Genomic DNA, 26,306 nt, shown 5'->3' on the forward strand with positions numbered 1-26,306 from the left:
TGCATAACGGATGATCCTAGTGATGTGAGGGCTGCAATGCACTGACTTAGCCTCTTGTCGCGGTTAGAAGCATACCGTTGATACGAATGTGGTTGAACTTTTGCCTCCCTTTGTGCCGTTCAAGGACATGTGACACGCGGAGAATACCACGTTCGTTATGTACATAGGCTTCCAGAAATGTTGTGACCTTGTCAATCGTTCTGGGTCGAATGGCGGAGTCAATATGCCGTATGGCTCTTTGACGTTCATGCTGCTTCTGGCACCACATGCCCAAGTAAAGCGGCTTGGGTTGTCGATGACAGAGAGCTATGCTATGCAATCCAGGGCGATTGATCTTTTGCCATACCTTGTGCCATATAGAGAACACATGCCCCAGTCCTTTCCAATCGACCACGTAGGAAACATAGCATATACACACGCATTCAATTCTGTTCTCTGTACATAGACATATCACATAATTCTACACGATCCTACTGTACCCGCTCGGCAGACTCCTGCCACTGCCAAACCGCCTCTGGTACAGCTTTCTGCCCTCGTCAACCCATAATACAATGCTCGCCATCGCCACCAACTCGAGCAGATCGAAAGTCGACAGCGCCTCAGTCTGAAAGACCCTCTGCAGCGGCGGGAAGTATATAACCAACGCCTGTCCCAGCAAACTACCAGCGACAGCATAGTTGAACATCTGGTTCCCCTCTGCCTTTTGCCGGATCCCGCAGACTTCAGCGAACCATTTCGGTAGAATGGGTACTTCGCCGAGGAGGACGGATTTGGAGGAGGACCGGCAGGCCAGGGCGTTGAACATATCGAAGAGGACAAATTGGGTAAAAGTCAGGGTTGTGTCGCGGGCGGAGACGGAGTGGGCTGCGAGGTCTTCGGCGGTCAGGTTGCGGACGTAGGTAAGAAGTGTGCCGAGGAGGATGATGACAGCTGATTGAAGGACGCGCTGGATGAGCTTTGGCGTCAGGACGCGGGCATCGCGGCGACGGGGAGGTTGGGTGAGGAGGGCTGGATCGACGGGCTCGACGCCGAGAGATCTGGAGATGTTGTTAGTTGGGTGTCCATCGGCCTTCTAGACTTGTACTCACTGTGCTGGTGGACCATCCATCAAGATGTTGATCCACAAAATCTGCATAGCATTGAGCGGATTCTTCCAGCCACCCAGGCTGCTCAACATGACCAGCCCTAAAGCAGCCACACTCGTGCTGAGTTGAAATGTCAAGAAGTTTTGGATATTGTAGAAAATGCCCTTGCCCTCTTCGATAGCGTTCAGAATAGTCGAAAAGTTGTCGTCGGTCAAGATCATATCAGCGGCCTCTTTCGCGACATCAGTGCCCAGCTTGCCCATGCTGATGCCAATGTCAGCCTTCTTCAGAGCTGGTGCATCATTGACACCGTCTCCAGTCATTGCAACAACGTCGCCGCGCGATTGTAATGCGCTGATGATCTTGAGCTTGTGTTCAGGACTTGTCCGTGCAAAGATCAGGATGCGCGACATGGCTTCTGCGAGCTCAGCATCGCTCATCTGGTCAAGCTGATCGCCACGCAGTACTGGCGATCCAATGGCAGAGTTCTCATTGATAGGCATGCCAAGCTTCTTCGCGATTGCGATTGCTGTAGCTTCCGCGTCGCCAGTGATCATGATCACCTTGACGCCACCTGCCATGAGTCGTCTTATTGATCTGTCAACGCCTTTACGTGGTGGATCTGACATGCCCACCAGACCAGCAAAGCAAAGCCCGGTGTAGGTGTCCTCGTTAGCTGCAGCAACTGCCGAGCGTCCTAGAGCTGAAGCTGGCGTTGATGAGCGGGAGTCGGTCATTCTGTTCTTGCTCACATTGCGACTAGCACCGCTCCTTACAGGCCTTACAGGTCCCGAGGCGAATGCCAGCACTCGGAGGCCTTCCTCAGCCATCTTACGTGCCGCTTGATCCACTTCTTGTCGTCGCTTCTCGTCCAGAACGACCTCTCCGCCTTGATCGGAGGTGTAGGTATCACACCTTCCAAGTACACGCTCGAGCGCACCTTTGATGTAAGCTGTATCATTACCGTCTTGGCCTTCGGTGATGACACCCATCCACTTCCGCTCGCTCGAAAACGGCATCTCATGCTTCCTCTCGCCAATTCGGGCACGTACATCGTCCTCGTGGAATGCATCGAGCAGGTCCAGCAATGCCACATCGGTTGGCTGACCAGCCCATCGACTCTTCGCATTCGCTAGATCATCATCTCCACCTGTGTTGGCCAAGACAGTTGCACTGGCGGCTGTCACACCACCATGACTATGGGTGTTGAGACGGCCATTGTTGACGATATTTGCAGCTCTGAGTACTGCTTGGGTCGTTGCGCCATTTGGCGAGTCTCTGTGTACTTTGGCCACTTCTTGCGGCACGTCATGTCCAAAGCTCCACATCCTGGTCACTGTCATGTGGTTGACAGTAAGAGTTCCAGTTTTGTCCGAGCATACCACATTGACGGATCCTAGCGTTTCCACAGACGGAAGTCTGCGTACGATCGCATTCCTCTTGCTCATCCGCAGTACACCAAGTGCAAGCGTGACAGTAACGATGATGGGCAAGCCTTCCGGTATAGCTGCCACTGCTAGCGACACGCCGATTTGGAACAGCTCCAAGAATTGCATGCCTCGCCATAAGCCGACCAGAATGATTAAGCCAATGACACCAAATGACATGTAACTCAAGTCCTTACCCAGTCGATCCATGCTTTGCTGTAGTGGCGTTCGAGGAGACTCAATCTCTTGTAAAGATGCGCTGATGGCACCAAACTCGGTCTCGCCTCCTGTGCCAATGACGATACCCTGGCCATAGCCAGAGCGGACCAGTGTTCCTTGGAAAGCGATGTTGGTCTGATCCGTAAGCCGTATGTCGCCTCCCATGCCTCCTCTAAGTAACGTCGCTGGATCAGCACTTCCATTGAGGTGCGGCGCAGCAGCAATTGTGTCGGCGCTCTTTGCGACAGGCTCATTCTCTCCGGTCAAATTACTCTCATCGATGCTCAGATCCGCCGCGAACGTAATGCGAATGTCGGCGGGTATCCTGTCGCCAGTATGGAATAGCACCAAGTCCCCGGTCACCAATTGTGAAGCAGACACAGTTGTGCTCGCCTTCTCTGCCCTTGCCTGGTCATCGTTTCCAGGCGCCTTCGGCTCGCCATTCTCGGCACCTGCATTACCCCGTCCCTGTACATCAAGATTCGTTCTTATTACGTGCGCGAAATGTGGCACCAATTGGCTCAACGCTTCCAAGCTCTTCTCACTCCTGTACTCTTGTACGAATGCAACTGTGACCACAATGGTGACCGCGATCGCAATAGAAACGGCATCCTCGAAGTTGCCCATGAAGGCTGATATGGCGGCACTGGCAAGCAGTAGTAGGATCAGTGTTTCCTTGAACTGCTTGACGAAGCGCAGCCATAGGGGTTCTGGCTCTTCCGATGGCAACTCGTTGGGACCTTGGACATGCAATCGATTTGATGCATCGCCAGGATGTAAGCCACGACTGAGAGATGTCGAATGCTTGTCAGCGACTTGCTCAGCACTTAATGCGGCATGCTGGGCAGTTATCGACTGCTGGCCGGGGATCTTGACCCGGCTGACGTTTCTCGAGTGTCCTCCGCCATTGTCGCGTGGAGGCTGCAGCTGTGAGGGGCTGCTGGATCGTGTATGCGCCGGGCTGGTGTGCAGAGGGAGAGTCGGCGTGCTAGATCGGGACATGCTTCACATGCTCCATGGAGCAGGAGTCGAGGGTCGCTCAATGCCGGGCTATGCTGCTGTCGCGTGCATCAGTGTAGTGGGCCAAACGATCGTGCGATATGGCTGTATGGTCTCGTTCACTTTCGCGTCCGCGGTCACTTCGATCGTCAATCGTCCAGTGCGCGAGTTGTGGATGGGCAAAGTGGTGGATATGGTCTTTAGGAGACGCACCCGGTAGCGTGTTCTCACTCAAGGAATCCTGGCAGCCAGCAGCCAGCAGCCAGCAGCCAGCAGCAGGCACATCCGCGTGCGGCGCTACCTACAACTAGCAGTAGCAAGCGACGCAACCCCAGCCATCTCAGACACCAAGGAATGACGCCCGTTCTTCAACCACTCACCACCAAACATCAACTCGCACTCCACCGCAACACGTATCCAAGTGCTCCAACGTGTACGACAGCATCAACTACCCTTTCGAATTCACTCCCGGCATGGTGAATATCCCCTGAGGCGCCCAACGCTGCCTGCTACGCGACTCGCGTCACATCAAAACAACGCGCTTGGTCCGATCGCAACTTCAATAAAACATCCGCCACCGCGTCTCGCACCTTCAGACACACATCGCCAGTGTCGCAAACACCTATCGCATCCATAGACACGCACCATGTTCTACTCGGAGTCGCTGCTCACCAAGACGGGGCCCTTGGCTCGCGTCTGGCTCGCCTCCAACCTCGATCGAAAACTCACAAAGGCCAACGTTATCCAGGCCGACTTGCAGGAGAATGTGAAGAGCATCATTGGAGATGATCAGGCACCGATCGCGCTGCGAATGAGTGGGCAACTATTGCTGGGAGTGGTCAAGATCTACAACAGAAAGGCGAGGTACCTGGAGACAGATTGTGGTGAAGCCCTCCACAAGATTAAGCTGGTAAGAGAGACCACTGCAATGACACTCTAACATTATCGGACTGACGTATAACAGGCATACCGACCTGGCCGCGACGTGGACCTGCCAGCCGATCACTCGCACAAGGCAAATCCGCAAGCGTTGATACTTGCAGACACTATTACAGAACTTGACCTTTTCGCGCCACTGCCCGACCCAGATGCCATCCTACGAGCGCCCGAAGAGCGCGCACCTGGACAGGACCCCACACTGCTCGACTTCGGTATGAGCCAGATGCTTGATAGCCAAACGCCAACCCGAACACAACAGAGGCGATTACTCGAACTTGACGACGACGATCTTGGCCTTGATATCGGCGATGGTCAAGACGATGGTCTGGCAGGTACTCCAATGAGCGACGGCCCATCTATCGAACAAGGACGACGTGCACCCACTCCACGAGGCGATGAGCCAACTATGCTTCAGGACGATGACTTGGGTCTCGACCTCGGCTTTGGCGCTGACACGACTCTTGGCGGCAACGATGGCCCCATCGTGGGCATGGACGACGACTACCCAATGGGTGGTCTCAACAACGAGGAGATTGGCGAGGCAAACGAGCAGGCACTCCGAAAAGCAGACGCTGCTGCTGAGCGTGCTCGACGATCCGAATCCGTCCTCTCATCCGTTCGCCCAAGCGTAGAACGCGATCTAGAGGAGACATTCCGACTCGATCAAGCCGCACTCCAGGACGAAACGGAGCAGGAAGTCCAAGCCGCACAGCGTGTCAAGCGGAGAAAAGTCATGCGCATGGACAACGAGACAGAACTGCACAACAGCCAGATCAAGAGGCAACAAGAAGACCGCTCTAACATCACTAAAGCACCTTCCTTCCTGCCACGCGACCCACTTCTGCTTCAACTTATGGAGATGCAGCGCAACGGTAGCTTCGTCAGCAATCTCATGGGTGATGGTCGGATGCAAGGTTGGGCTCCTGAGCTTCGCGGTATTCTATCACTTGAAATCGTGCGAAAGGCGGGTGACAAGAAGCGCAAGCGTGACTCTGGAATTGTAGCAGACGTAGAGACAGATGGCGAGAGGCAGGAGTCTCCGCCACAACTTGAGATCCCACAGGACGAAGACGAGGGCTTCCAAGTCAACGCTGGCGACGACTTCGGACTTCGTTCGGACGGCTTCCAGCCCGGTGCTGAGGATGACGTCCAACACGAAGACGAGGAGAACTACATGTACGACGAACCACCCATCAACTTCGACATCACAGAAGCGCCTCTCCTGCACCCTTCACAACAGGGCGCTGTTGCGCTTGGCACGAAGAAGATGGTGCATATGCTTCGCGATCACTTTGCACCAGACCACCCGAAGGAACTCAATGAGCCACCCACACCCAGCAAGCGTGTCAAGCAGTCGGCACTTTTCACTGATCTCTGCCCAGAGAGGACCACTACGCGGCAAGACGCGACAAAGATGTTCTTTGAGCTCCTTGTGCTCGGAACCAAGGACGCGATCAAGGTCGAGCAAGATAGCAAGGATCTCGGCCTTCCGATTCGTGTACGTGGCAAGCGTGGGTTGTGGGGCGACTGGGCTGAGATGCAAAGTGGAGGCGAAATCGCAAGTCAGGAGGCACCTGCTGCAGGTATCGAAGTTGAGGCAGCAGCCTGATGTGAGGCTTGATGATTAAGTTCTTGTACAATGAGGAAAACAGCGGTGGCGCTCTTGGCGTCGGCATGAGAAGTGGTTTTGTTTACGGGTCTGGGAGGTGACTTGGGCCTTGTGGGATCTTCTACGGAAGATTGACGTGATGAAGCTTGGCGATGGTTTTTGAGATATCCTATCAGACGAGCGAGCTTTCGATATGAGGTAGGATTAGTCATATGAGCAATTGACATTGCGACAGCATCTCGGTCTCCCACTTCGAGTCGCTCGGGTGTGTTGACGATTCAGCGTTTTACGTACAAACTTGCCGTCAGCGTGATTGCACTCAGGCTCAGGCGGCCTGCCTTCTGCAACACGCGAAGGTTACACCGCGTCAAAGCTTCGATCGAGCTCCAAACTCCACCGGCCGAACTTGCACTTGACAATCACGCTGCCAAAAGTAGGGCTACCGCAGACAGTATGGCTGCTACCGCGTCATCACCCACGGGTCTCACACTCGAGCAGCGAGTCAAAGCACTACCCCAAGAACTTCAAGACCTCATCTACGGCTTCACCTTCGAGCAACCTGACCCCACTACCATTACCATCGATGCGAACTTCAGACCACCTGTGAACCTCCAAATCAACAAAGCCATCCGCAAATCATTTGCGGCACTCTACTACAGCAAATTCATCTTCTGCTCAGACGACATCCATAGCTTGCAGAACTGGGTTGTCAGTCTCACTTCCCAACACCGTGCCTTCCTCTGGGATCTCAGGCTACATGGCTACCAAGACGGCGTGTGCGATGGCGATAGGAGCGTGGCCACCGCGCGAGCGACGAAGTTTTGGCAAAGTTTGCCATCGGAGGCGAGGAAGGAGATCCGTTATTTTATGGTTATGGCGAGCTATGTCTTGTCGAATGGCGCCTTCAGAGAGGCGAATGTGGCGTGGGCTACTGCCGAACCGCCGATGGAGATTCCTGAGCGGTGGGAGAAGGCATTGGAGAGAGCGAGGAGGAAGCTGAAATGGGATTGCGGTGCGGCGTGGATGGACGACTTCTGGCAGAGTATTGAGGGTGTAAAGGTGGTGTGAGTGGAAGGTGTGGTCGTAGCTTCCAAACGGTCGTCAACTCTCGCTCGCCTTTCTTGAACTTCGTAGTTTATGACAGACAACAACGAATCAGAGCACACTCGCCGACTCGAACACGATGACAAACACCAGCTCATCGCCCACGCGCATCACCTTAGATGACCGCATCCAAGCACTACCACAAGAACTTCAAGACATGATCCGCGACTTCACTTTCGAGCCACCAACGACCCCTATCACTATCATGATGAGCTACGATCGATTACAAGCCGCCAATGAGTCTTCAGATCAGCCGCGCCACTCGCGCATCTTTTGCCGCCTACTATTACGTCTCCACCACTTTCCAATCCGGCAGCTCAACACTTCTAACAAAATACATCATCAGCCTTCCCGCCCAACACCGCCGCTTGCTATAAGATGTAAGACGAACGTGGCTGGTATAATGGTCACTAGAGGAGTAGGATGACGATTCAGCTCTGGAACTGCGCAGATGCATGAAAGGCAGGGCAGAGTGGCGTGCGTTTTCCTTTTTGCTCGAGCTGGTTAAGAGTGTGGACTTGAAAGTGAGATGCGACGCTGTGATGACGAGTTATGCTGCCATGTGAAATGGGCTGGAGGACCTAATAACACACCAGAAACCCAGGACTTGTGCCACGAGAGGTTGGCGCGAGGTCGCCGACTGTCATTAGGTGAATCGAGTTCCACATGACGAGTGTCGCGCTAGATCCGAAAGGCGAAATGTGCTGGAAGTCAAAGCTTCGCGTGTGATGATTCCGATTCTTTTCCCGCTTTATTTCCAATCTTCCCCTTCACCTCAACAACACATCATCACCATGACCAACACCTCCGCCGTGACCGACATGGCGACTGCCACAACACCACAACGCCTCAGCCTCGAACAACGCATCCAGGCACTACCACAAGAGCTTCAAGATGTCATCCTCGATTTCACCGTCGCCGTCAAGTCACCTAATGTCATCACGCTTACCGAGACCCACGGCAAGAAGTACAAACCTCCCTTGTGCCTACAGGTCAACCGCAAGATCCGACGCGAGAGCGAGCAGCCGTACTACTTGCGCGCCGCCGTAACCTCGACTAATCCCGAACTCATTCAGAGATTCGTGGCTAGCCTCGAACCCCACAACCGACCGAGACTGCACCGACTGCAAGTCATTGTTGGTGGAAGCTCTATAGATGCACAGTGGGAAGCTCGCGACCTCCGCCACAACTTTCGGCGCAACGGCATGGAACAAGATATGTCGCAGACCCTCATCATGGCCAATTATTTTGTGCCCAAGCCGGGGATGTGGCAGTGGAAAGAGCGATGGGTCAGTGCATAGTCTGGCTATCAGAGCTGGTCAGAGTTTGCAGGGATCTTGGCAGACTATCGACATTGTGTTTGCTTGTGTATGGATGGCGAGGATGGAAGCAAGAAAAGGGATGGACGGCATCAAAAAGCGAGCGCGGCTGACGAGAATTTTCAATCGGACGCAAAGTCTCCAAGTTTCTCACGTCCAAGGCAAGAGATGCAAGAATTCGGATTGTCATTGTGAGGGAAAGAACCGTGCGGATAATGTGCAGAACCAAGCGGCTTAGCTTCAACCAGCAATGCACGAGAACACAATAAATGATCAAAGCTGCCTCCCATGGCATGCATGACTCCTTTCCTGATAGCAATGCATAGAGATCCAGCCAAATGTGCAAAACTTCAAACAAGTCTTGGCGTTCACATGATCCCCGTTCCAAATCAAAACTCTGACATCACACCCGCCAAACCAGCAAAAAGATAACGCGGCTAAGTCCAATCAACCAATCAATGAACGAAGCCGCAATGGGCCAAGTATAATTGATGGATTGACTGGCTTAACCAGCTGTTATCCTTTCGATCAATATTCCGGGCTAAGTACGGTGTTTTACGCCGTCGAAGCCACTGAATTTTGATGACCCTCCAAGTGCCCGTCCGCTAAGAACTCGTGCTCAAACGTGGGCTTTTAACTCACCCACGCTGGCAATGCGAGAAAGATTCCACCGGGACTCAATCCATTCTGATTGGGTGGTTCTTTTCTGTGCTGGTATATCTTTTGCAGTGCAATATATGGCTACAATCTTCTGCAATGCACGATTTGTTCGGTGATGAGAGTCTCCTGTATGTTCGAGGTCATCGTTACTGCCGTGCAGCAAGTATGCACCTGCCACTCGCGTGTTGTGATCTTGCCTCACACGCAGCCAGGCCCCTTCCACCTTCCTATGTCACACTTGCACCTGCTATATCAGACATACCATTGACTAATGCAACATCCATCGTGGCAACTGCCAGATGGAGTTCATAGTATCCAAACACTGCTTCACGACCCACCCATCTGACAACACAACACAACACAACCACCTCACCCTCAAAACCACACCACCACCATCCCACCACACCACGAAATGCCCATCCCCTTCCTCCCACCCGAACTTTGGGACCACATCCTCGACTACCGTCTCTCCACCATCCGCCCACCACCAGGACCAGAACCCCACACATCCCACCGCACCATTCTCATCACCCGCCAATATCGCTTCCCACACGACCTGCACATCCGCAATCACATCCGCCACGACTTCGCAGCCTACTACTACGGTACCACGACCTTCCATTTCGTCGAACGCGACCTGATTCGTCCGTTCCTCGAAGCAGTCCCGTCGGAACATCGGCGCATGATCCATTCGATTCGGTTCAGTTATAATGCCAGTGGACGAAGCTATTTCCACGTGGAGCTGCAGGTGATGCCACGGCTACTGCCCACTTCTCTTGAGACAATCAGCCTAACATACCTCGTCTTTCAGGTGATGATGTTGAGACGGCTGCTTGGAGAGGCAATTTCGAGGGATTTGAGGGATAGGCAGTTTGAGGTGGGGAGTGTGGTGCCGGGGTATGGGGATCATTTCTGGGAGAGGGGACATGGGTTTGGGTCGAGGCTGTGAGCTGCCATCGGGGAGTGGATTGTCGAAGGGAAAACTTTGGTGGCGAGGTGTGTTGGATGACTACCGATGTTGATGAGACAGGCGAATTTCTTGTGACGGTGTGATGCGATGGTGTATGGATATTGACAGCAGACCTTTGGACATGTTAATGGGCAGCTTATTTGACGGCAGGTTGGAGTCGTGGAATGGTACTTGGAAGATAGGCAGTGCTGGTACTCTTCAATTGCGGTTCGAGGCATGTATCATAACTTCAATTTGCATTACAATCATACCATCATCATCTTCAAGCACGGATCCAGCTATCGCGGCTCTCGTCAATTCCACCCAATGCAGTACTCCGATCCCAATCATTAGATCCATGTTTTTGTGGTGCCTGTACAACCCAATGTTCATCCCACTTTGAAGAGAACTCCTGTCGCTATGCCATTTCTATGCCCAAACCATTCCCATCGCTGATGCAAGAAACAAAGTACAGAACGCTGCAATCCATGGTGAGACATTACCAGCGCGGTGCACGCCGGAGCTGTTCGCCGTTCTCGAGACCTGGGCGGTAATCAGGGCGGACGCGTCTGCTGAAGCCAGCAGCAGTTGTGAGGTGCCGGACTCGGATCTGACCAGCTTGAGGACCTCGCCTGCGGCCATTGGTGGGTTTGATATCATGCAGTTGGCGGGCAGAACGGTGGCTGGCATGCCCTTATCGTCCCAGCCGGTCGAGGCGCCAGCAGGGATAGTCGCGGTGGTGAGGAAGCCTTGTTCGTTGTATTTGGTGACAAGCTTATATCCTGAGCCTGAGCAGCCACCCACCGCAGGTGATGGCGCCGGCAACGAGGTAGACGAAGCGGGTTGGGATGTCGACTGGAGGAGCATTAGCATACTGTGCGTTGGCAGTGTTAGCACTGGGAGGATCTTACTCACTGGGGCCGCCGAAGGTGGAACGACCTTGCCAGAACTACTCACCGTCCAGCCAGAGGGCAGACCGGGCAAAGAAGTGTACGACACGGTCGCTGTGTTGGTGGCGTGGGTGCCGGTCCATGGCTCGTTGCCGCTGGAAGTGGAAGTGATGGCGGGAGCATTAGATACGACGACACTACCGCCTGAGTTGCTGTTGACCTCGCCACCGTCCGACTTGATGCTTTCCCAGCTGCCGCTCATGTCGCCGTAGCTGTATGACTTGCCGGTCGAGAAGTCGACTACTGACAGCGAGCTGACGTACATGGTGAATGGTCCTGCAGCGTAGTTGACCGCGCCACCAGCCCAGTCGATTGTGCCTTGGGTGTTGCCGGGATCGCCACCTGCCCATGAGCCGAGCTTCAGCTGCATAGGTGTTTGAGGGTACTGTCCGTTGGCTTCACCAGCGTTGAGCACGCGGACAGTCTTTCCGTCGATGGTCCACACAATTTGGTTCTCGGTCCACTCGATGTCGTAAGTGTGGAATTCTCCTTGGGTGTTGTCGACACCATGAATTGCTGCGCGGTCGTAGGTTGTCGTTTGACCTTTGCCAAAGTGATTGCTTTGCACTTCGCCGCCTTTTCCACCCAACCACTCCCAATCAATCTCGTCGAGGTCGTCCGATTGAAGCACCACCGAGCTGACAATGCCCTGTCCCGGAGCTGCCTTGAGCGTGACTGACAGCTTTCCAAACATGATGTACCATTTCGATATAAGAGTTGGCGCGTGTCCGGATTGTCCGACAGTAAAAGCAGCGCCATTACTGTCGTACGTTGGGGCGCCTTGTGCTGTGAACTCGTCGGATGCTCCATCTTGGAAGTTGACGGAGAGTGATTTGCTGAGAGCTGGATCTGCTGGACATCCGGACTGTGATGTTGGGTTGCAGCTCGAGTATGTTTGTGCTGTGGTTGAGGATGTGAAGACAAGGCCGGCCAGAAGGGCCATTCGCAGCGGCGACCGCATGGCAAGTAGACTCTGTAATGTAAACATGTCGGTATGCAATTTACAAAGTCGATAAGTCTGTACAGTGGTACGGTGCAAGCACTGTTGGGGATTTGTGCTTGTGCGAGGATGTGAAGAGGAAGATGGTGGGAAAGAGGAGGCAAGAGTGGACCTATTTGACAGCACCGTTCACTGTTTCCTGGTCTGACCAGCCATTTCTATAGACGCGTCGTCATCTGTTCTTACGGAGAGTGTGGCCATACGGGCTTGGAGACACCCTGCAGAGGGCCATGAGTGGCTGCAGTTGGGTGCACAAGAGACAGAGGAGGCTGGCAGGTGGCAGGATCACGGGCGAAAAAGGCAGGGGTTGGGGATCCTGGCTGTCGGCTCCCGGCAGTCAGCCCCGATGCGCCCGATCGCCACAGCAACAGCCGCGCAGCCGCGCTTTAGGTGTGTGTTTTGGCGAGCGCGAAAGATGACTTGCGATTGCGCTCGTGCCGTGGTTGTCCGTGTCGCGTCCCTCTCTATTGACGACTTTGTACACTAACCACAGGACAACGACGACGACGACGACGACGTTGACGATGGCGGAATCGCAGGACCTCATCGACTTCAACGTCATCGAGCAGCAAAAGGAGAACATCCAGGCTCTTCCCAGTGGACGGTCCGCGAAAGCGCTCGCGCAATTGTACTCTCCACCACTCCTCGGCGCACAACCTTCGCCTGGTCTGCTCAGCGAGGCGCAAGTAAAGGCGCGCACAGACTTCGAAAAGGAACTTGCGACGATTGACGAAGCCGACGACCCTCTCGATGTTTACGATCGCTATGTCAAATGGACGCTGGACGCCTTCCCTTCTGCACAAGCCACACCACAATCACAACTACTGCCTCTGCTGGAGCGCGCGACGAAAGCTTTCCAATCAGACAAGCACTACAAGAACGATCCACGATACTTGAAAATATGGCTGCACTACATTCGTCTCTTTTCGGATGCGCCGCGCGAAGCCTTTGTTTTCCTGGCGCGACACAACATTGGAGAGAGTCTGGCACTTTACTACGAGGAGTTCGCAGCATGGCTGGAGAACCAAGGCCGATGGAATCAGGCAGAGGAGATATACAAGATGGGCATTGAGAAAGAGGCAACTCCTGCTGCACGTTTGACGCGCAAGTTTAGCGACTTTGAACAGCGCCTTGCAGCGCGGCCCCAGGATGCCGCAGAACCATCAAGTCCTGCTCTTCCATCCGTCAGACCAGCACTTGCAGCCAAGCTGGACCCCTTCGCGTCGGCATCACCATCACAACCTCAGCAAGGCAGTGGCTCGAAGAAGTCGAAGAGCTCGAAGATGCAGATTTTCGCCGACGGTGATGCGCCATCTCGACCTGGATCTGGAAGCAGCGGCACAGGCTGGGACAGTTTTGGATCACTTTCGAGCAGAAAGAAGGAGAACTCGCACGAGGCAAAGCCAATGGCCGGTCAAAAGCTCAAGGTGGGCAAGACCAATGGAGGCATGGAGAAGCTGGCTATCTTCAAGGATCAGGTAAGTCTGCTCGCGTCCTTTCAAGAACCAAAACCTCATGTTTACGAATGCAGGACTGAATATGTTTCGTGTATGCAGTCATCTCGTACGTCAATGCCAAAGCATCTATCCGACCACACTTCGACTAGTAGTCATGAGCAGCAATGTGTTCTCAACGAGAAGACTGGTAGGCTTGAATGTGTTTTCGTGAATCTCGAGGCCGTATACCCGGTAGCTGGCAATCTTGCTGTCGAATACTGTTTCGAAGAGCTGCGAGCGAAGCATCGCGGTTGGCTAAGCAAGAACTGGAAGAAGGATGAGGCATCACGACCGAAGAAGACCTCCCGAAGCGAGACTTTCGACATTCACCTTGACAATGCGCCTGCTGTCGAACGATCTTCACGATCTAAGGAAAACGCGGCAGAAGCACCACCAAAGTCGGAGTCGAAAGACAAAGGCTTCAAGATCTTTGAAGACGTCCCGGAACACGAAGCAAAGCATTCAAAGTCTCATGGCCGGGAGAATGGACTGGTAGAGAAGTTCACAAAGACCATGGCATTGAACGACGACCAAGACGAGAATACTCCACCCTCGAAGCAAGAGATCGATGCAGCGAAGAAAGCCAGACGCGAGGAACGGGCGAACCGTACACGCAAGATCAAAGTACCGGAAGTCAAGTACATCAAGAACGAGACGCAAACAATCAAGCTCAATATGGATTCGCCACAGAAGCCAAAGTTGAAGCGTAAGAAGTCCATCGGTCCTGCTGAGCCAACGATGACGATCAACACGAAGGAGGCCATGGAAGAGATCTATGGCATCTTCAGCGCCCCACTACCATCTCAGGACGAGCAGCAGGACGAGGAGGAGGAGTCCGAAAGTGAAAGCGATGCCGAGACTGACTATACCACTGGAGACGAAAGTACAGCAACGGGAAAGTTGTCAGCACCTGCCAGCGAATATGGCGACGAGACCAGGAACGAATTGCTCAAAAGCACAAGGACCGACGATGATGATCGTACAGATGTGAGCGCTTGGTCGGACTTTACGTCAAGCAAGCATGTGCCGCAAGCAGAAGACACAGACTCTGCACAGACGACAACTCAGGATGCGTATCAGGAAGAGCAGCACAATCATCACGATGAGGATCTAATAACGCCAGTGGAAGATGAAAACCCTCGCACACGATATGTGCCGATACCAGATGAAGATTACGAGCCGCCCGCCGTCCATTACCAGGTCTTGCCAAATCATCGACTGCCTTTCATGACGCCTATTGCTGAGCAAACCGAGTCCTCCCTAGGTGTTGCCACTGCGAGAACGAACAAGGACTACTTTGGTGGCACGAAGACGCCGAGCAGAAAGACTGGTATGCCTGAGGACATGGAAGACGAAGAAGAAGACGAGCAGCCTCCCAGCAGTCCATTCGAAGATGTGATTGCTGACATGGCCGAAGATAAACGCAGAGTCCTTCAGCCTATTCGAACCAAAAGTACAAAAGGTGCGATCACACTTGGGCAAGGCACAGCAAAGGCCCAGACTGAGAAAAAGGATGAATGTCCGGCCGCAGATGCGATACAAAAAGGCCCTATTGTGAAAGACTTGCAATGCAACCCAATGGACCCTTTCGTACGGCAGACAATTCTCGATCAAATGAGGCCCTCGCTCAGCTCATTCGAAGGCTACTACGAAGTTCTCGACATCAGCAGTGGCCGCTCGTCAGAGATCAAAAAGTACGTCAGAACACTATCGAAAGCCAGCAGGAATAGCATGAACGTCGACAAGACCGCGCAGACGCTCTCAGTCCCGCCTCAAGTTGATCTACCGGGAGCCCAAGGCACGTACACTATTAAACGAGAGCTCGGAGCCGGTACTTTCGCTCCAGTATATCTTGTTGAGAATAGTGCCATTGCTGCCCTCGACGAGGAAGAAGCCGACGAGGAGTTTCCACCCGCTCGCGTTGGCAAATTGGTGCACCGCAAGGCCCTTGAGGCTATCAAGATGGAAGAACCTGCAAGCACATGGGAATTCTACATCCTTCGCCAGTCACACCGTCGTCTGGGAGTTTCTCGCCCAGCAGAGTCCATCGTCCGCGCCCATGAAATGCACCTCTTCCGCGACGAATGCTTCTTAGTCGAAGAGTACCGCGATCAAGGCACACTCCTCGACCTCGTCAACACCGCGCGCCTCGAGACTGGCAGTGGTAGCGGTATGGACGAGATACTCGCCATGTTCTTCTCAATCGAGCTCCTCCGCACAGTCGAAGCCATGCACGCCAAGAACCTCATTCACGGCGACCTCAAAGGCGACAATGTCCTCGTCCGCTTCGATGATCCAGGCATGGAGACAGACTGGAGCCCTACGTACTTTCCCTCCGGTGCACACGGATGGTCTTCCAAGGGAGTCTGCCTCATCGACTTCGGTCGCGGAATCGACATGAAGCAGTTCCTTCCCAACGTAGCTTTCATCGCAGACTGGAAGACTTCCGAGGCAGACTGTGCTGAGATGCGGGAACTTCGTCCCTGGACGTATCAAATCGACTACCACGGCCTAGCCGGCATCATCCACAGCATGCTGTTTGGCAAGTACATGGAAACTGTCGCAGATAAAACGCATTCCCTTAGTCAGGGACAGACCAAGACGTACCGCGTTCGGGAGTCTTTCAAGCGGTATTGGCAAGTGGAGATCTGGCAGGAGGCCTTCCAATTGCTGTTGAACCCATTGGCGCATCTGGAGCAAGAAGAAGGGCACAAGATGCCGGTGTTGAGGGGTATGAGACAGTGCAGGGAGAGGATGGAGGGGTGGCTGGAGGAGAACTGTGAGAGGGGCGTGGGGTTGAAGGGGATGATTGGGAGGATGGAGGCTGCGATCAGGGAGAGGAGGAAGAAGGGGGTTAAGTTGTCGCAATCGCAGTGAGAGGGATGGGATGGGGTCGGGCAGGGATGCCTTGAAAGTGATTTCGTATTTCGAAGTCGGTCGTTAGTGCATTTGTACAGACTCGCATGCAGCAGCTATCTCTGCTGCTTTCATGTCGTGTTCTTCTTGGGAAGTGTTCGAATATCTCTGGTCACAAGCGCAGCTGGGTGGTGCATGAATGTGGTTTATGCTCTCTCCTCAATTGTGTCGCTCATGTTGTCGGGCTCCAGAATCGGCATAATGTTGCAGAGAATGGCGCTGGGTTGGGAACGATGCTTGTAGGTAGTCATGCGCTGCTGTGGCAGACAGTTGGGCCTTTCGAGTCTTGTAGAAGGCTCAAGCAGTAAAGATTGGCTTCTCGCAGCTATTCTACACGGTCGCCCGATCTACGCTGTCTCCTCACCATTACTTTCACCTGTCTTCAGCCCAAGACACCCTGCCACAATCGAGCGAAAAGCCGCCTGATACTCACTATGAACACGCTCCGCCTCCGAGCACAAACAGCCACATGGCCACCGCTCAAGGACCACCTCTCTCCCGTGCGACGGAGGGATCCATTCCGCACATTGAATATCGAGACTCTTGCAATATACTTCAAACGCGTCCCTCAGCCGCGGACATTCCGCACATTCCCCCAAGTGTAGGTCCACGACGCTGAGAATATCCGCGTTCAGCTTGAGCGACTCGAATGATGAGTGCAAAGATTGTAGCATTCCCTTGCACTGTTTCGCGAGTACTTTCATGTGCACGGCTCTGGGAGACCCTCCGTCTTTTCGCTGGAGACAGATGGCGAAGTGGCTGATGCGAAGCCTCTTTAGACGTTTGGCGACGGTACCGAGAGTGTCGAAAGTCTCCCTGGCGTAAACGCTGCGGTACTTACCGTTCTGAGAGATTGATAACTACATTCATGTCAGTGGGCAACAGAGACTTTGCGAGTTCGACAATCTGGACGCGGTCTGTACCTCAATATGTTGGAACCATTGAGCTCGGTCACCGAGGAGTTCTATAAATTCTCGGAGGCAAAAAAGGTCCGCGAATTTAAAGCGATTGCTGCCGTATAGGACTTTGGTCGCTTCAGCATTGATTTGTTTGTTGACTAAAAGGAGTGCAGTAGGCGAAGGTGGCGCTGGAACCCATCCACGACTTCGTCGGTCCCAGATAACACCGCGATGGTGCTTGTCACGCCGATGGCCGGGGCGGACAAACTCCATTTTGTATACGCCCTGAAGATGCATCAGTCAGCTCGTCGAGCTGGACGCTCACACCACAGCTAAACGTACCGGCGAGATCGTGCGGTTGATGTAAAGTATGGAGATCGTGTCTTGCTCTTTCAGCACATATTCGTAAATCCTGAGGCGCAACTCTGCTGGTAGGTCCAGTATGCGGAATTTCTGCTGTTCCTTATGTGCGTCGGCCATGGTAATGAAGTGATAAGAATCGCTGGTGAAGTACTCTCAACTTGAACCACTTGTTTGCTGATGTCTAGGAGCAGGGAACGCAGCAGGCTGGGACGAAAGCCCGACTCTCACCACGACCTTTTGCTTCAAGGTAGGAGCAGTGCCTCGTTGGGAAGGTGGCCCCTCACCGGAGTGATTGATGATACTGACGGTCAAGGAAGGGGCCTCCAGAAACATCTGCTGGACATGGCAAGATCTCATGTCTTGGCCGCATCTACAAGGGAGCAACGATCAGTAAATCTCAACAGCGACAGCGCGCAGGGGCATCACGATGACTAAGAGATATCATCCCCTTCAACGAGATCATAGAACTCATCCATCTTCCTATTTCTCTTCTTCAAACGTGCGACCGATCCATCCTTCAGCGCCTTGACCTCGTTCTGCAGCAGCTCCTTGCTCGAGTACAGGCTTGCTTTCAGCTTGTAAGGATTGCTGGACGTGATGCCAAGGTAAGTGTATGCATCACATTTGTAGTGTATTGGCCTGCCGTTGCGGGCGACCAGTCCGAGATCGTTGAGCTCGTTGAGGACTCGTCGAACGTCGTCGGTGTCAGAAAAGTCGTAGGTGTAGACACAAATGAGAGTGCTCGGCTCGTCGTCGTCGTAAGTTCCTACCTTCGATGTCGGCCCAAGCTTGCCTTCTGAGGTGGCGATCGCGATAGTACGCCAGTAGTCTGGTAAGTCTTGTTTAGACGGGAAGAACATCCACTTGCCGTAGGTGACACTGCTTTCGACAGCCAGCTTCAGAAGGTCAATCTCGAGCTGATCACGATATGGTCCCATCTTTCGAGTAATCGTGCCTTCCTCTTTACCAGGGGTTTGACGTTCGATAGCAGCACGCTGTACACTGCAGGCTTCAAGCAAATCAAACGCTTCGCCACCCATGGAGAAGGGTGTCATGTTCGCAGGGTCACGATTCGCCTTGGCTTGTTTGTAAGGTACTTTTGCGCTGTGAACCCACAGCCAAGGACCGACTCTGGCGGTGGCTGGATCAGCGACGGGCACTCGACGAAGCAATGCATCGATGGTCTCGTTTGATCGCCACTCATCCTCTCTGTCAGTGGCGCGGTCGACACTGACGAAGTCAGGTGTGCGTTCACCTGCAACAGTCCTAGCGCCTTCCTGTTTGGGACGGTCCAAGCTCTTCTTGTGCGTTTTGTCGAGACTCTGCAGCTGAGGTCGAGACTTCAAGAAGCTGAGAACATCTTGTTGACTGGGTGGCTCACACTTTGGCTCCGGAGGTGACGAGACAGGCACGGCAGGTTTCTCCCTAGGCTCAACCGACTTGATCTTTTTGAAGGCCGATGGATGAATTGGAGGCTCAAAGCAACGCTTCAGAGGGCGGCTGGCATTCTTCTCCATCTTCTGTCGAACTCCCTTGTCGCCTGCAGAACTCTTTTAGCAAAGGTCTCGTGTAGCGTTCTGATGCACTGTACCGTAGAAGTCACTGTCGTCTGAAATGTGGCCATCGCCGTCAACGAATTGGTCCGCTGCCATGCTGACCACCATCAGCAGGCGAAGGACAGCCGGTCGGTGATCTCTGGATCTTTCACATATCGATGTTGAATGTTAAACAGGTACGAGTTGCGCAGCAGTGGAAGACGGCGGATCACACAAAAGACGAAGAAGGACCCAATGGGATAGCGTGCATCTACATACAGTATCGCCGGTGTTGGTGTAGGTAGATGCTAGGTGTCCGGATGTTTGCCAGCCTATAGGCTGGCAAACCCTAGTCACGTGATCTAATCACATGACACACCCACACCTACATGCTTGTCCTGCGGCCTGTATGTTCTCAACATTGAAGGTAAAAAGAAAGTCCGTCTTGGATCCCGGTTCAATGGCTTCGTCTGTGTGCTATAGACTTTCACGCTAGCAGGGATACGCGTCCACCTTCGCGAACGCGCCTGCTTCGTGTGTCTACACATTCGCATACTGGTAAGAACAACTTCAAAGCACTATCTCAACACTGTACAATACACGATTCAGTAAATATCATGCCTCACGCAGTCTCGCCCGAGCGCGAACCAAACGCGACACCAGAAGATGCAACACTTCCAGACGCGCCAGCATACAACGGCGAGGAAAAGGAAAACGAAGATGTCGACATGGCCGATTCTCCCAAGGCCAATGCACCGCAGACTACAAAAGGCCTTGACGACATGTTCGACGACGATGATGATGACGACGAGTTCTCCTCTAGCGCCGCGACACGACCCGAAGACAGCTCCCAACCACAACCGCAAGCACCTTCAGCGAAACGGCCAGTTGTCGAGGAAGAGACCCTCAGACAATTCTACCAACGATTATGTCCCTTCCGACAACTCTTCCAATGGCTCAATCACTCAGCAACACCACAGCCAGACTTCCAGAATCGCGAATTCTCCTTCTGGCTGCCAGGAAACCGCGTCATTCGATACCTGTCCTTCCCCTCTGCAGATCTGCTGAGGAAACAAGTAGTCCAGATGTGCCCGGAGCGTTTCGAAATTGGACCGCAATACACCATAAATCCGAAAGACCGCAAGACGCTGAAGAAGGCATCGGCGTTCCGGCCTGTCATGAAAGAGCTCGTCTTCGATATCGATATGACAGATTATGATCCGATCCGAACATGTTGTCAGGGAACTAAGATCTGTAACAAATGCTGGCAGTTCATCGTTATGGCGATCAAGGTGGTTGACACAGCATTGCGGGAGGACTTTGGCTTCCAGCACATCATGTGGGTCTACTCGGGACGAAGAGGTGCACACGCGTGGATCAGTGACAAGAGAGCGCGAGAGATGGACGATAGCAAGAGAAAAGCCATTGCAAACTATCTCGAAGTGCTTCGCGGCAATGAGAACGGCAAGAGAATGGGTCTGCGCAGACCACTACACCCGCATGTCGACAGAAGCTTGAAGCTCTTGACGCCATACTTCCAAAACGACGTACTCGCGGAGCAGGACCCCTGGCAATCAGCTGAGCAAGCCGAGAAGCTACTGAACCTCATCCCAGACAAGTCACTGGCAGACGCCTTGAAGAAAAAATGGGACGTCTCAGCAGACCGTACCTCAAGCCAAAAGTGGGCAGACATCGACGCATTAGCAGAAGCCGGCAGCCTCTCAACCCTAAACCCCCGACAACTAGTCGATGTCAAGCAAGACATCCGCCTGGAATACACCTACCCCCGCCTCGACGCCGAAGTCTCCAAGAAGCTCAATCATTTGCTCAAGTCGCCCTTCGTGGTACATCCTGGTACAGGACGAGTCTGTGTACCCATCGACATTCGAAGACTAGAAGATTTCGACCCTTTTGAAGTTCCGACTGTCACACAGCTGCTTGACGAGATCGATCAATGGGAGACGAAGCAGGGCGCTGGGATGAGTGATGAGGATAAAGCTAAGGTCCAGGATTGGCAGAAGACGAGCTTGAAGCCTTATGTGGAGTATTTTAGGGGACATGTTGCTGCTCTGTTGAAAGAGGAGAGTAGAGGGAAGCGGGAGCGGGAAGATGATGGGATGGAGTTCTGAGCGCTTTTGATACAAGTTCTGGCGTACTGTCCATATGATGAACGACAACTTCCATGCATCTGTCGAGCAACATCCTCATTCCTACCGCATCTGCCCAAGTGGCTTCTCATGCACCCTCTTCTGCCTCTCAAACATCCTCTCCAAAACCTCCATCCACCTTCTCGGCCGATCTCCAAGCTCCCGTCCAGGGTTCTTGAACAGCTTCGCCACCACTTCCCTCAACTTCATCCTCAGAGTCTTCAACACAATCATCGTCCTCCAATCCTTCACCTTGAACCGTAACCTGTTGCCATCAACAATGATTACCCCAGCGTACATGTGAAACACTGCATCGCCGCACATCAGCAGCAAGGGGATCTCGGAGACTGGAGATGTTTCTTGCGCATTGGTGAAGCGCGAGGAACTCTGCATGATGCTGTAGAAGGAGAGGTATTTCACGTCCGGTGCGAGGTTGGTTTTGTTGACGGAGGTAGGGTGCAGACCGAGGGACTGGTTGTTGGCCACATTTCGCCATCCTTTGCCGTCTTGCTTGATGACTTTGGGGTAGAAAGACCACGCCACGACGGAGTTGGCGATGGTGTCGTTTTCTTCTGCCGCGGTGTGTTTAGCAGGCAAGGCGACGAAGTTTCTGTGGCGTTGGTTGTAGCGCATCTTGGAGAGGGCTGCTTTCTCGTCGGCGCCGAGGTGGACGAAGCCGGCGTCTTGGAGGGAGCTGAGGAGCTGTGCTTTGAGGTCTTCAATGTTGCCGAGGTTTTGGGGACTGAGGAAGTTCTTGTTGCAGAATTGCCATTCGGACATGCCTTGGGTTGTGCAGATCTTGCGCCAAGCGCTGTAGGCGTTGTAGACTGTCAGGAGGTCTGAGTCGCCGCGCTTGAAGCCGAGTCGAACTGTGTCGGCTTGCTTCTTGGCATGCATGGGGCTCAGAAAGGGGGACTTGGAGGAGAGCGTGGCGGCCACGGTCAAAGCGAAGTCGAGGCACCCAAAGTTGCTTCCCAGCAAGATCAGCTTGCCTAGCTGAGCGTCCAGTGGCAGCTTTGCTAGCTGTGTACCGAGAGATGTGAGCTCTTCTCGCTCTGTCAACGCGCCGACCTCCACCAAAGCGTCGATGGCTCTTCTGATGTTCCTGCTCGAAGGCGGATCCAGAGCCTGAGCTAAGGCTTCCTCGATGCCACCAAGCTTACAGATCTTGACTCTCATTACCAAGTCTTGTAGTGATAGGCGAAGCATCTCTGGAGTCTGCTGTTCGACCATGAGCTGATCGTGGCGATGCTTGGTGAACAAGTGGAAGCAGATTCCTTGCTGAACACGACCAGCTCGACCTCGACGCTGCTTCGCGTTCGCTCGCGCGACGAAACTCTGGATCAGTCTAGACATCTGCCGTCGTTCATCGAAGCGCATCTCCTTGTGTTTGCCAGTGTCTATAACGCAGGTCACGTCTGGGATTGTGATTCCAGTCTCGGCAATGTTCGTGGCCATGACAATTTTGCGCATGCCTTGAGGTGGGATATCAAACGCAGCTTGCTGGTCCTCGCTGGAGAAGGTCGAATGAAGTGGATGTAGGCGCCATCCTTTCTGAAACTTTGGGTGTCCCGCAAGCAAGTCGTTCAGTTGGCGGATCTCCGCAATACCTGGCAAGAAGACCAGTACTGCTTTGCTGAAATCACGGTACTGAGGCTGATACGCAATCTTCTCTAGCAGCTTGACGATGAGACTGTAGTCGATACGGTACTCATCATAGTTGGCGAGCGTGTTGAGCGTCTTCTTGCTGTATCCTTGAAGCTGCTGTTGGCCGGCGCCTTTCTGCTGTGCCTCATCGTCCGCGTCATCTTCGTCAACGGCATTTGTTGAGGCGTCCTCGTTGGTATGGCCAGTGAGCTCGATGGCATCTTCCAGGAACTTGGCTTCCACAGGAAACGTCCTTCCGGGTACGTTGATGATAGGAGCGCCATGTAGATAGTTCGAGAACTTCTGTGCATCCACGGTTGCGCTCATGAGCACTACTCTCAGGCCTGGGCGCTTGATCATAAGCGACTGAAGGATGATGAGCAAAAAGTCAGTGTCTATACTGCGCTCGTGTACTTCGTCGATCACGAGATGGGTGATCTCATCCAAGCCATCGGATCGTTCTAGCATACGCAGGACGATACCTGTAGTGGCATAGACCAAACGTGTGTTTGCGGTAGTGTGAGACTCCAGTCGGATGGCATAACCCACAAGCGACCGTGCAGTTCCAACGTCGCCCTTATGCTCGCCCATCTCCTCGCTTACTCTCTGTGCAAGAGAGATGGCCGAAATACGACGAGGCTCTGTGCAGTAGATTTTGCAAGGCCTACCGTGTGACAGCTCGTGTTCCAGTATGAATGCAGGCAGCTGCGTGGACTTGCCGCAGCCAGTCTCTCCGCAAAGGATGGTGACCTGATTCCGCTGGATGGTATCGAGAGCCACAGCTCGGAAGTGAAACATGGGCAAGTTCATGCGAGCGAGGAGCATGCGCTGGTAGTTAGGGGTCGCAGTCTTGTGGTACCACATCATCTGAAGCTCCTCTGAGATCTCTGGCGATCCGGGCTTTGGTGTACCAATGCGTAACACCGGCGTTGCAGCGCCACTGGCTCCCTCCAAACGTCGGCGACTGCTGGCATTGAAGACGACCTCATCATCGTCATCGTCATCTGAGCCTTTGTTGTTCTCCACCAGCTCGCGTACTTCTTTCACGACGCTGCCGTCTACAGCCAGCACATGCTCCTGCTTTGCACGAGCGAACTCGTCCCAGAGGTTACGGAACGTTGGTGGCAGTCGAAGATGTGCCTTCTCTTCTTTCGGTGAGCCGGAGAATATCAAGAATAGCGCGGCTGTAGCGACAAAGGCTTCGCTCTGAGTAATGTCAGGCGTAGCGATTTGTGTGGCAGTAATGACCAAGACATTGCCCGCTTTATGCTTGACCTCGACAGCAGGCATGAATGCACACTCGAACGCGTCTTGCTCCTTTGTCCAATGTATCGTGACAGTATGCCTACAAGCATATGTCGTCTGCGAAACCATCTTGTACACTACTTTGCTTCTCGCATCTCGAGCCTTGCATGCCTCCTCGAGGACCCGCTTAGGGTTCATGCCAGTAAGTCGACCGAAGTCTCTGATCGTAACACCATGGCCATCAGCATCGCCAGTAGGATCCTCGCCTGGCTGTTGGACACTAGGCAGCGCGTCGAACATGCCGCTGAGCATATCGCCATCTTCGCCAGCTTCTGCAAGGAGTTCTTGGCCAAGTCTTTCAGCTTCATCGTTGACGTCATTATCTGGTGCTTCAGTTTGTGTAACTTCGTCATCCTTCGATTTGTTCGTCTCATGTAACTGCAGCCTTTTCCTCTCGGCTGCATCACGCATCAATTCGATCTTTTGCCCGGCCCAGTGAGCATCAGCTTGTCGCTTGTCGAACAAGACATCGGACTCTATCCGCTGCAGCTTCTGTTCGAGTTTGCGTGTACCATCGCTTCTCGACGCCTTGGCGGGTGTCGCTGCTGGTTTGGAGGACTTGGTCTTTCGAGTGTGTCCAGATTCAGATTCTGGACTGAGCTGATAGAGTTTAACCCTCGTCCGCAGGTATACAGATAGCAGTTCATCGGGCTCCAGATCACTCTCAACATCGCTGACATCTATGCTCTCCTGTTCTGGAGATGATGCATCCTCCTTACCACCACGGGAGACAGGCGAGTCATGTTTCTTCTTCGAGTCATCATTAGATGAAGCAGAGTCGACCTGCAGACAGGTTAGCGTCAGCGGCCAGGGTACTCAAGGAGCAGAATTGTCGGTTCAGTATAAGGGGAAGTAGCATGGAAGACCAATTGGCGCCGTCACGCTCAACAAACATGCTTGGAGCTTTCCAGCACCGGACCATACACTCACCTCATCGTCTACGAGCTCCACAGCGGCATTTAGCGACTTCGGCTTCTGAAAATCATAGTCTAGAAGCTCGTCTGGCTCGCAGTGTAGCGATAACCACTCGAAGCACTCCTCGATCCCCCAGCCGTAATTCGATGCATTCTCAGCCGGCGGATTGCTTACAAGCCAGCCAAGAAGTTCGTTGACTCGAGCCAAAGGAAGATCAAGATCTAGGAGAGTTGACCTCAATTGCCAAACCTTTGCTATGAGATCGTCCCCTACAGGCAGCTTGTTCTTCTTGACAGAGTCAGAATCTCGCCGAAGATCATCCAGGGTCAAGTCCAGAATGTGCTGCATCAACTCTTCTGGCAGCCAGTCCTTGACGGACAGATACTCTGCCTGACCACGTAGCAACCGCTTGTCGGTCTGAAGGCGGGTGCCTTGACGTGTCGTTTCCTTCTTGACTTTGGGTCCATGTTTGTCGACAAATTGCTGGAGCTCTGATGCTTCCAGTTGTGCCTCCAGTTCCTCTGGGCTGAGCTCGTGGAGATGTCGTGATTCGGTCTTTGCACTTGAGGCAGGCGCTTCAACTGAAGTTGCAGGCGTTGAGGTTTTGTCTGCAGGTGTGACTGCTCCGGATGTCTTGGTGCTGGTCTCCTCAGAAGCCGTCTCTGGCTTCGGCTTCGACGCAACAGATGTGGTGGCAAAGCCTCTGGCTGGATTTGCTGCGGGCTTGGTCTTCTTTTTCTTGCTACCCGCCGGCATGGCGCGCCCTCTGTACAGTGATGTAACAGAGAAGGCGGATGTGTTGGTCGGGGTGAGAACACGAAGC

The 26,306-nt window shown here is 53.5% G+C and overlaps 11 protein-coding genes across 11 annotated transcripts; 6 read left to right on the forward strand and 5 right to left on the reverse strand.

Moving 5' to 3' along the window:
* Window positions 1–460: 460 nt before the first annotated feature.
* CLAFUR5_09564 (Calcium-transporting ATPase 1) lies at window positions 461–3,733 on the reverse strand (the record flags this gene model as incomplete). The annotated part of the gene is made up of 2 exons (XM_047908712.1): window positions 461–1,037; window positions 1,089–3,733. 2 exons carry the CDS (start codon window positions 3,731–3,733, stop codon window positions 461–463), a joined length of 3,222 nt encoding a protein of 1,073 aa, XP_047766678.1.
* A 643-nt stretch (window positions 3,734–4,376) lies between these two features.
* CLAFUR5_09565 (Cohesin subunit rad21) lies at window positions 4,377–6,278 on the forward strand (the record flags this gene model as incomplete). The annotated part of the gene is made up of 2 exons (XM_047908713.1): window positions 4,377–4,640; window positions 4,695–6,278. 2 exons carry the CDS (start codon window positions 4,377–4,379, stop codon window positions 6,276–6,278), a joined length of 1,848 nt encoding a protein of 615 aa, XP_047766679.1.
* A 453-nt stretch (window positions 6,279–6,731) lies between these two features.
* CLAFUR5_09566 (uncharacterized protein) lies at window positions 6,732–7,346 on the forward strand (the record flags this gene model as incomplete). The annotated part of the gene is made up of 1 exon (XM_047908714.1): window positions 6,732–7,346. One exon carries the CDS (start codon window positions 6,732–6,734, stop codon window positions 7,344–7,346), a length of 615 nt encoding a protein of 204 aa, XP_047765800.1.
* Window positions 7,347–8,176: 830 nt separating this feature from the next.
* CLAFUR5_09567 (uncharacterized protein) lies at window positions 8,177–8,683 on the forward strand (the record flags this gene model as incomplete). Its single annotated transcript, XM_047908715.1, has 1 exon — window positions 8,177–8,683. The coding sequence occupies one exon, from the start codon at window positions 8,177–8,179 to the stop codon at window positions 8,681–8,683; it is 507 nt and encodes a 168-aa protein (XP_047765803.1).
* Window positions 8,684–9,773: 1,090 nt separating this feature from the next.
* Window positions 9,774–10,310, forward strand: CLAFUR5_09568 (uncharacterized protein; the record flags this gene model as incomplete). Its single annotated transcript, XM_047908716.1, has 1 exon — window positions 9,774–10,310. The coding sequence occupies one exon, from the start codon at window positions 9,774–9,776 to the stop codon at window positions 10,308–10,310; it is 537 nt and encodes a 178-aa protein (XP_047765807.1).
* Window positions 10,311–10,739: 429 nt separating this feature from the next.
* On the reverse strand, window positions 10,740–12,248 carry CLAFUR5_09569 (putative extracellular glycosidase; the record flags this gene model as incomplete). The annotated part of the gene is made up of 2 exons (XM_047908717.1): window positions 10,740–11,165; window positions 11,226–12,248. The coding sequence occupies 2 exons, from the start codon at window positions 12,246–12,248 to the stop codon at window positions 10,740–10,742; spliced, it is 1,449 nt and encodes a 482-aa protein (XP_047765928.1).
* Window positions 12,249–12,784: 536 nt separating this feature from the next.
* Window positions 12,785–16,633, forward strand: CLAFUR5_09570 (Checkpoint serine/threonine-protein kinase bub1; the record flags this gene model as incomplete). Its single annotated transcript, XM_047908718.1, has 2 exons — window positions 12,785–13,738; window positions 13,817–16,633. 2 exons carry the CDS (start codon window positions 12,785–12,787, stop codon window positions 16,631–16,633), a joined length of 3,771 nt encoding a protein of 1,256 aa, XP_047766210.1.
* Window positions 16,634–17,240: 607 nt separating this feature from the next.
* Window positions 17,241–18,051, reverse strand: CLAFUR5_09571 (uncharacterized protein; the record flags this gene model as incomplete). The annotated part of the gene is made up of 4 exons (XM_047908719.1): window positions 17,241–17,287; window positions 17,514–17,532; window positions 17,596–17,856; window positions 17,914–18,051. The coding sequence occupies 4 exons, from the start codon at window positions 18,049–18,051 to the stop codon at window positions 17,241–17,243; spliced, it is 465 nt and encodes a 154-aa protein (XP_047766695.1).
* A 314-nt stretch (window positions 18,052–18,365) lies between these two features.
* CLAFUR5_09572 (uncharacterized protein) lies at window positions 18,366–19,598 on the reverse strand (the record flags this gene model as incomplete). The annotated part of the gene is made up of 2 exons (XM_047908720.1): window positions 18,366–19,474; window positions 19,526–19,598. 2 exons carry the CDS (start codon window positions 19,596–19,598, stop codon window positions 18,366–18,368), a joined length of 1,182 nt encoding a protein of 393 aa, XP_047766701.1.
* A 488-nt stretch (window positions 19,599–20,086) lies between these two features.
* CLAFUR5_09573 (DNA primase small subunit) lies at window positions 20,087–21,598 on the forward strand (the record flags this gene model as incomplete). Its single annotated transcript, XM_047908721.1, has 1 exon — window positions 20,087–21,598. The coding sequence occupies one exon, from the start codon at window positions 20,087–20,089 to the stop codon at window positions 21,596–21,598; it is 1,512 nt and encodes a 503-aa protein (XP_047766699.1).
* Window positions 21,599–21,679: 81 nt separating this feature from the next.
* Window positions 21,680–26,239, reverse strand: CLAFUR5_09574 (uncharacterized protein; the record flags this gene model as incomplete). Its single annotated transcript, XM_047908722.1, has 2 exons — window positions 21,680–25,351; window positions 25,499–26,239. 2 exons carry the CDS (start codon window positions 26,237–26,239, stop codon window positions 21,680–21,682), a joined length of 4,413 nt encoding a protein of 1,470 aa, XP_047766705.1.
* Between the last annotated feature and the right edge of the window lie 67 nt (window positions 26,240–26,306).

The sequence above is a fragment of the Fulvia fulva genome, chromosome 9 (assembly GCF_020509005.1).
Source record: "Fulvia fulva chromosome 9, complete sequence".
Classification (NCBI taxonomy): Eukaryota; Fungi; Ascomycota; class Dothideomycetes; order Mycosphaerellales; family Mycosphaerellaceae; genus Fulvia; species Fulvia fulva.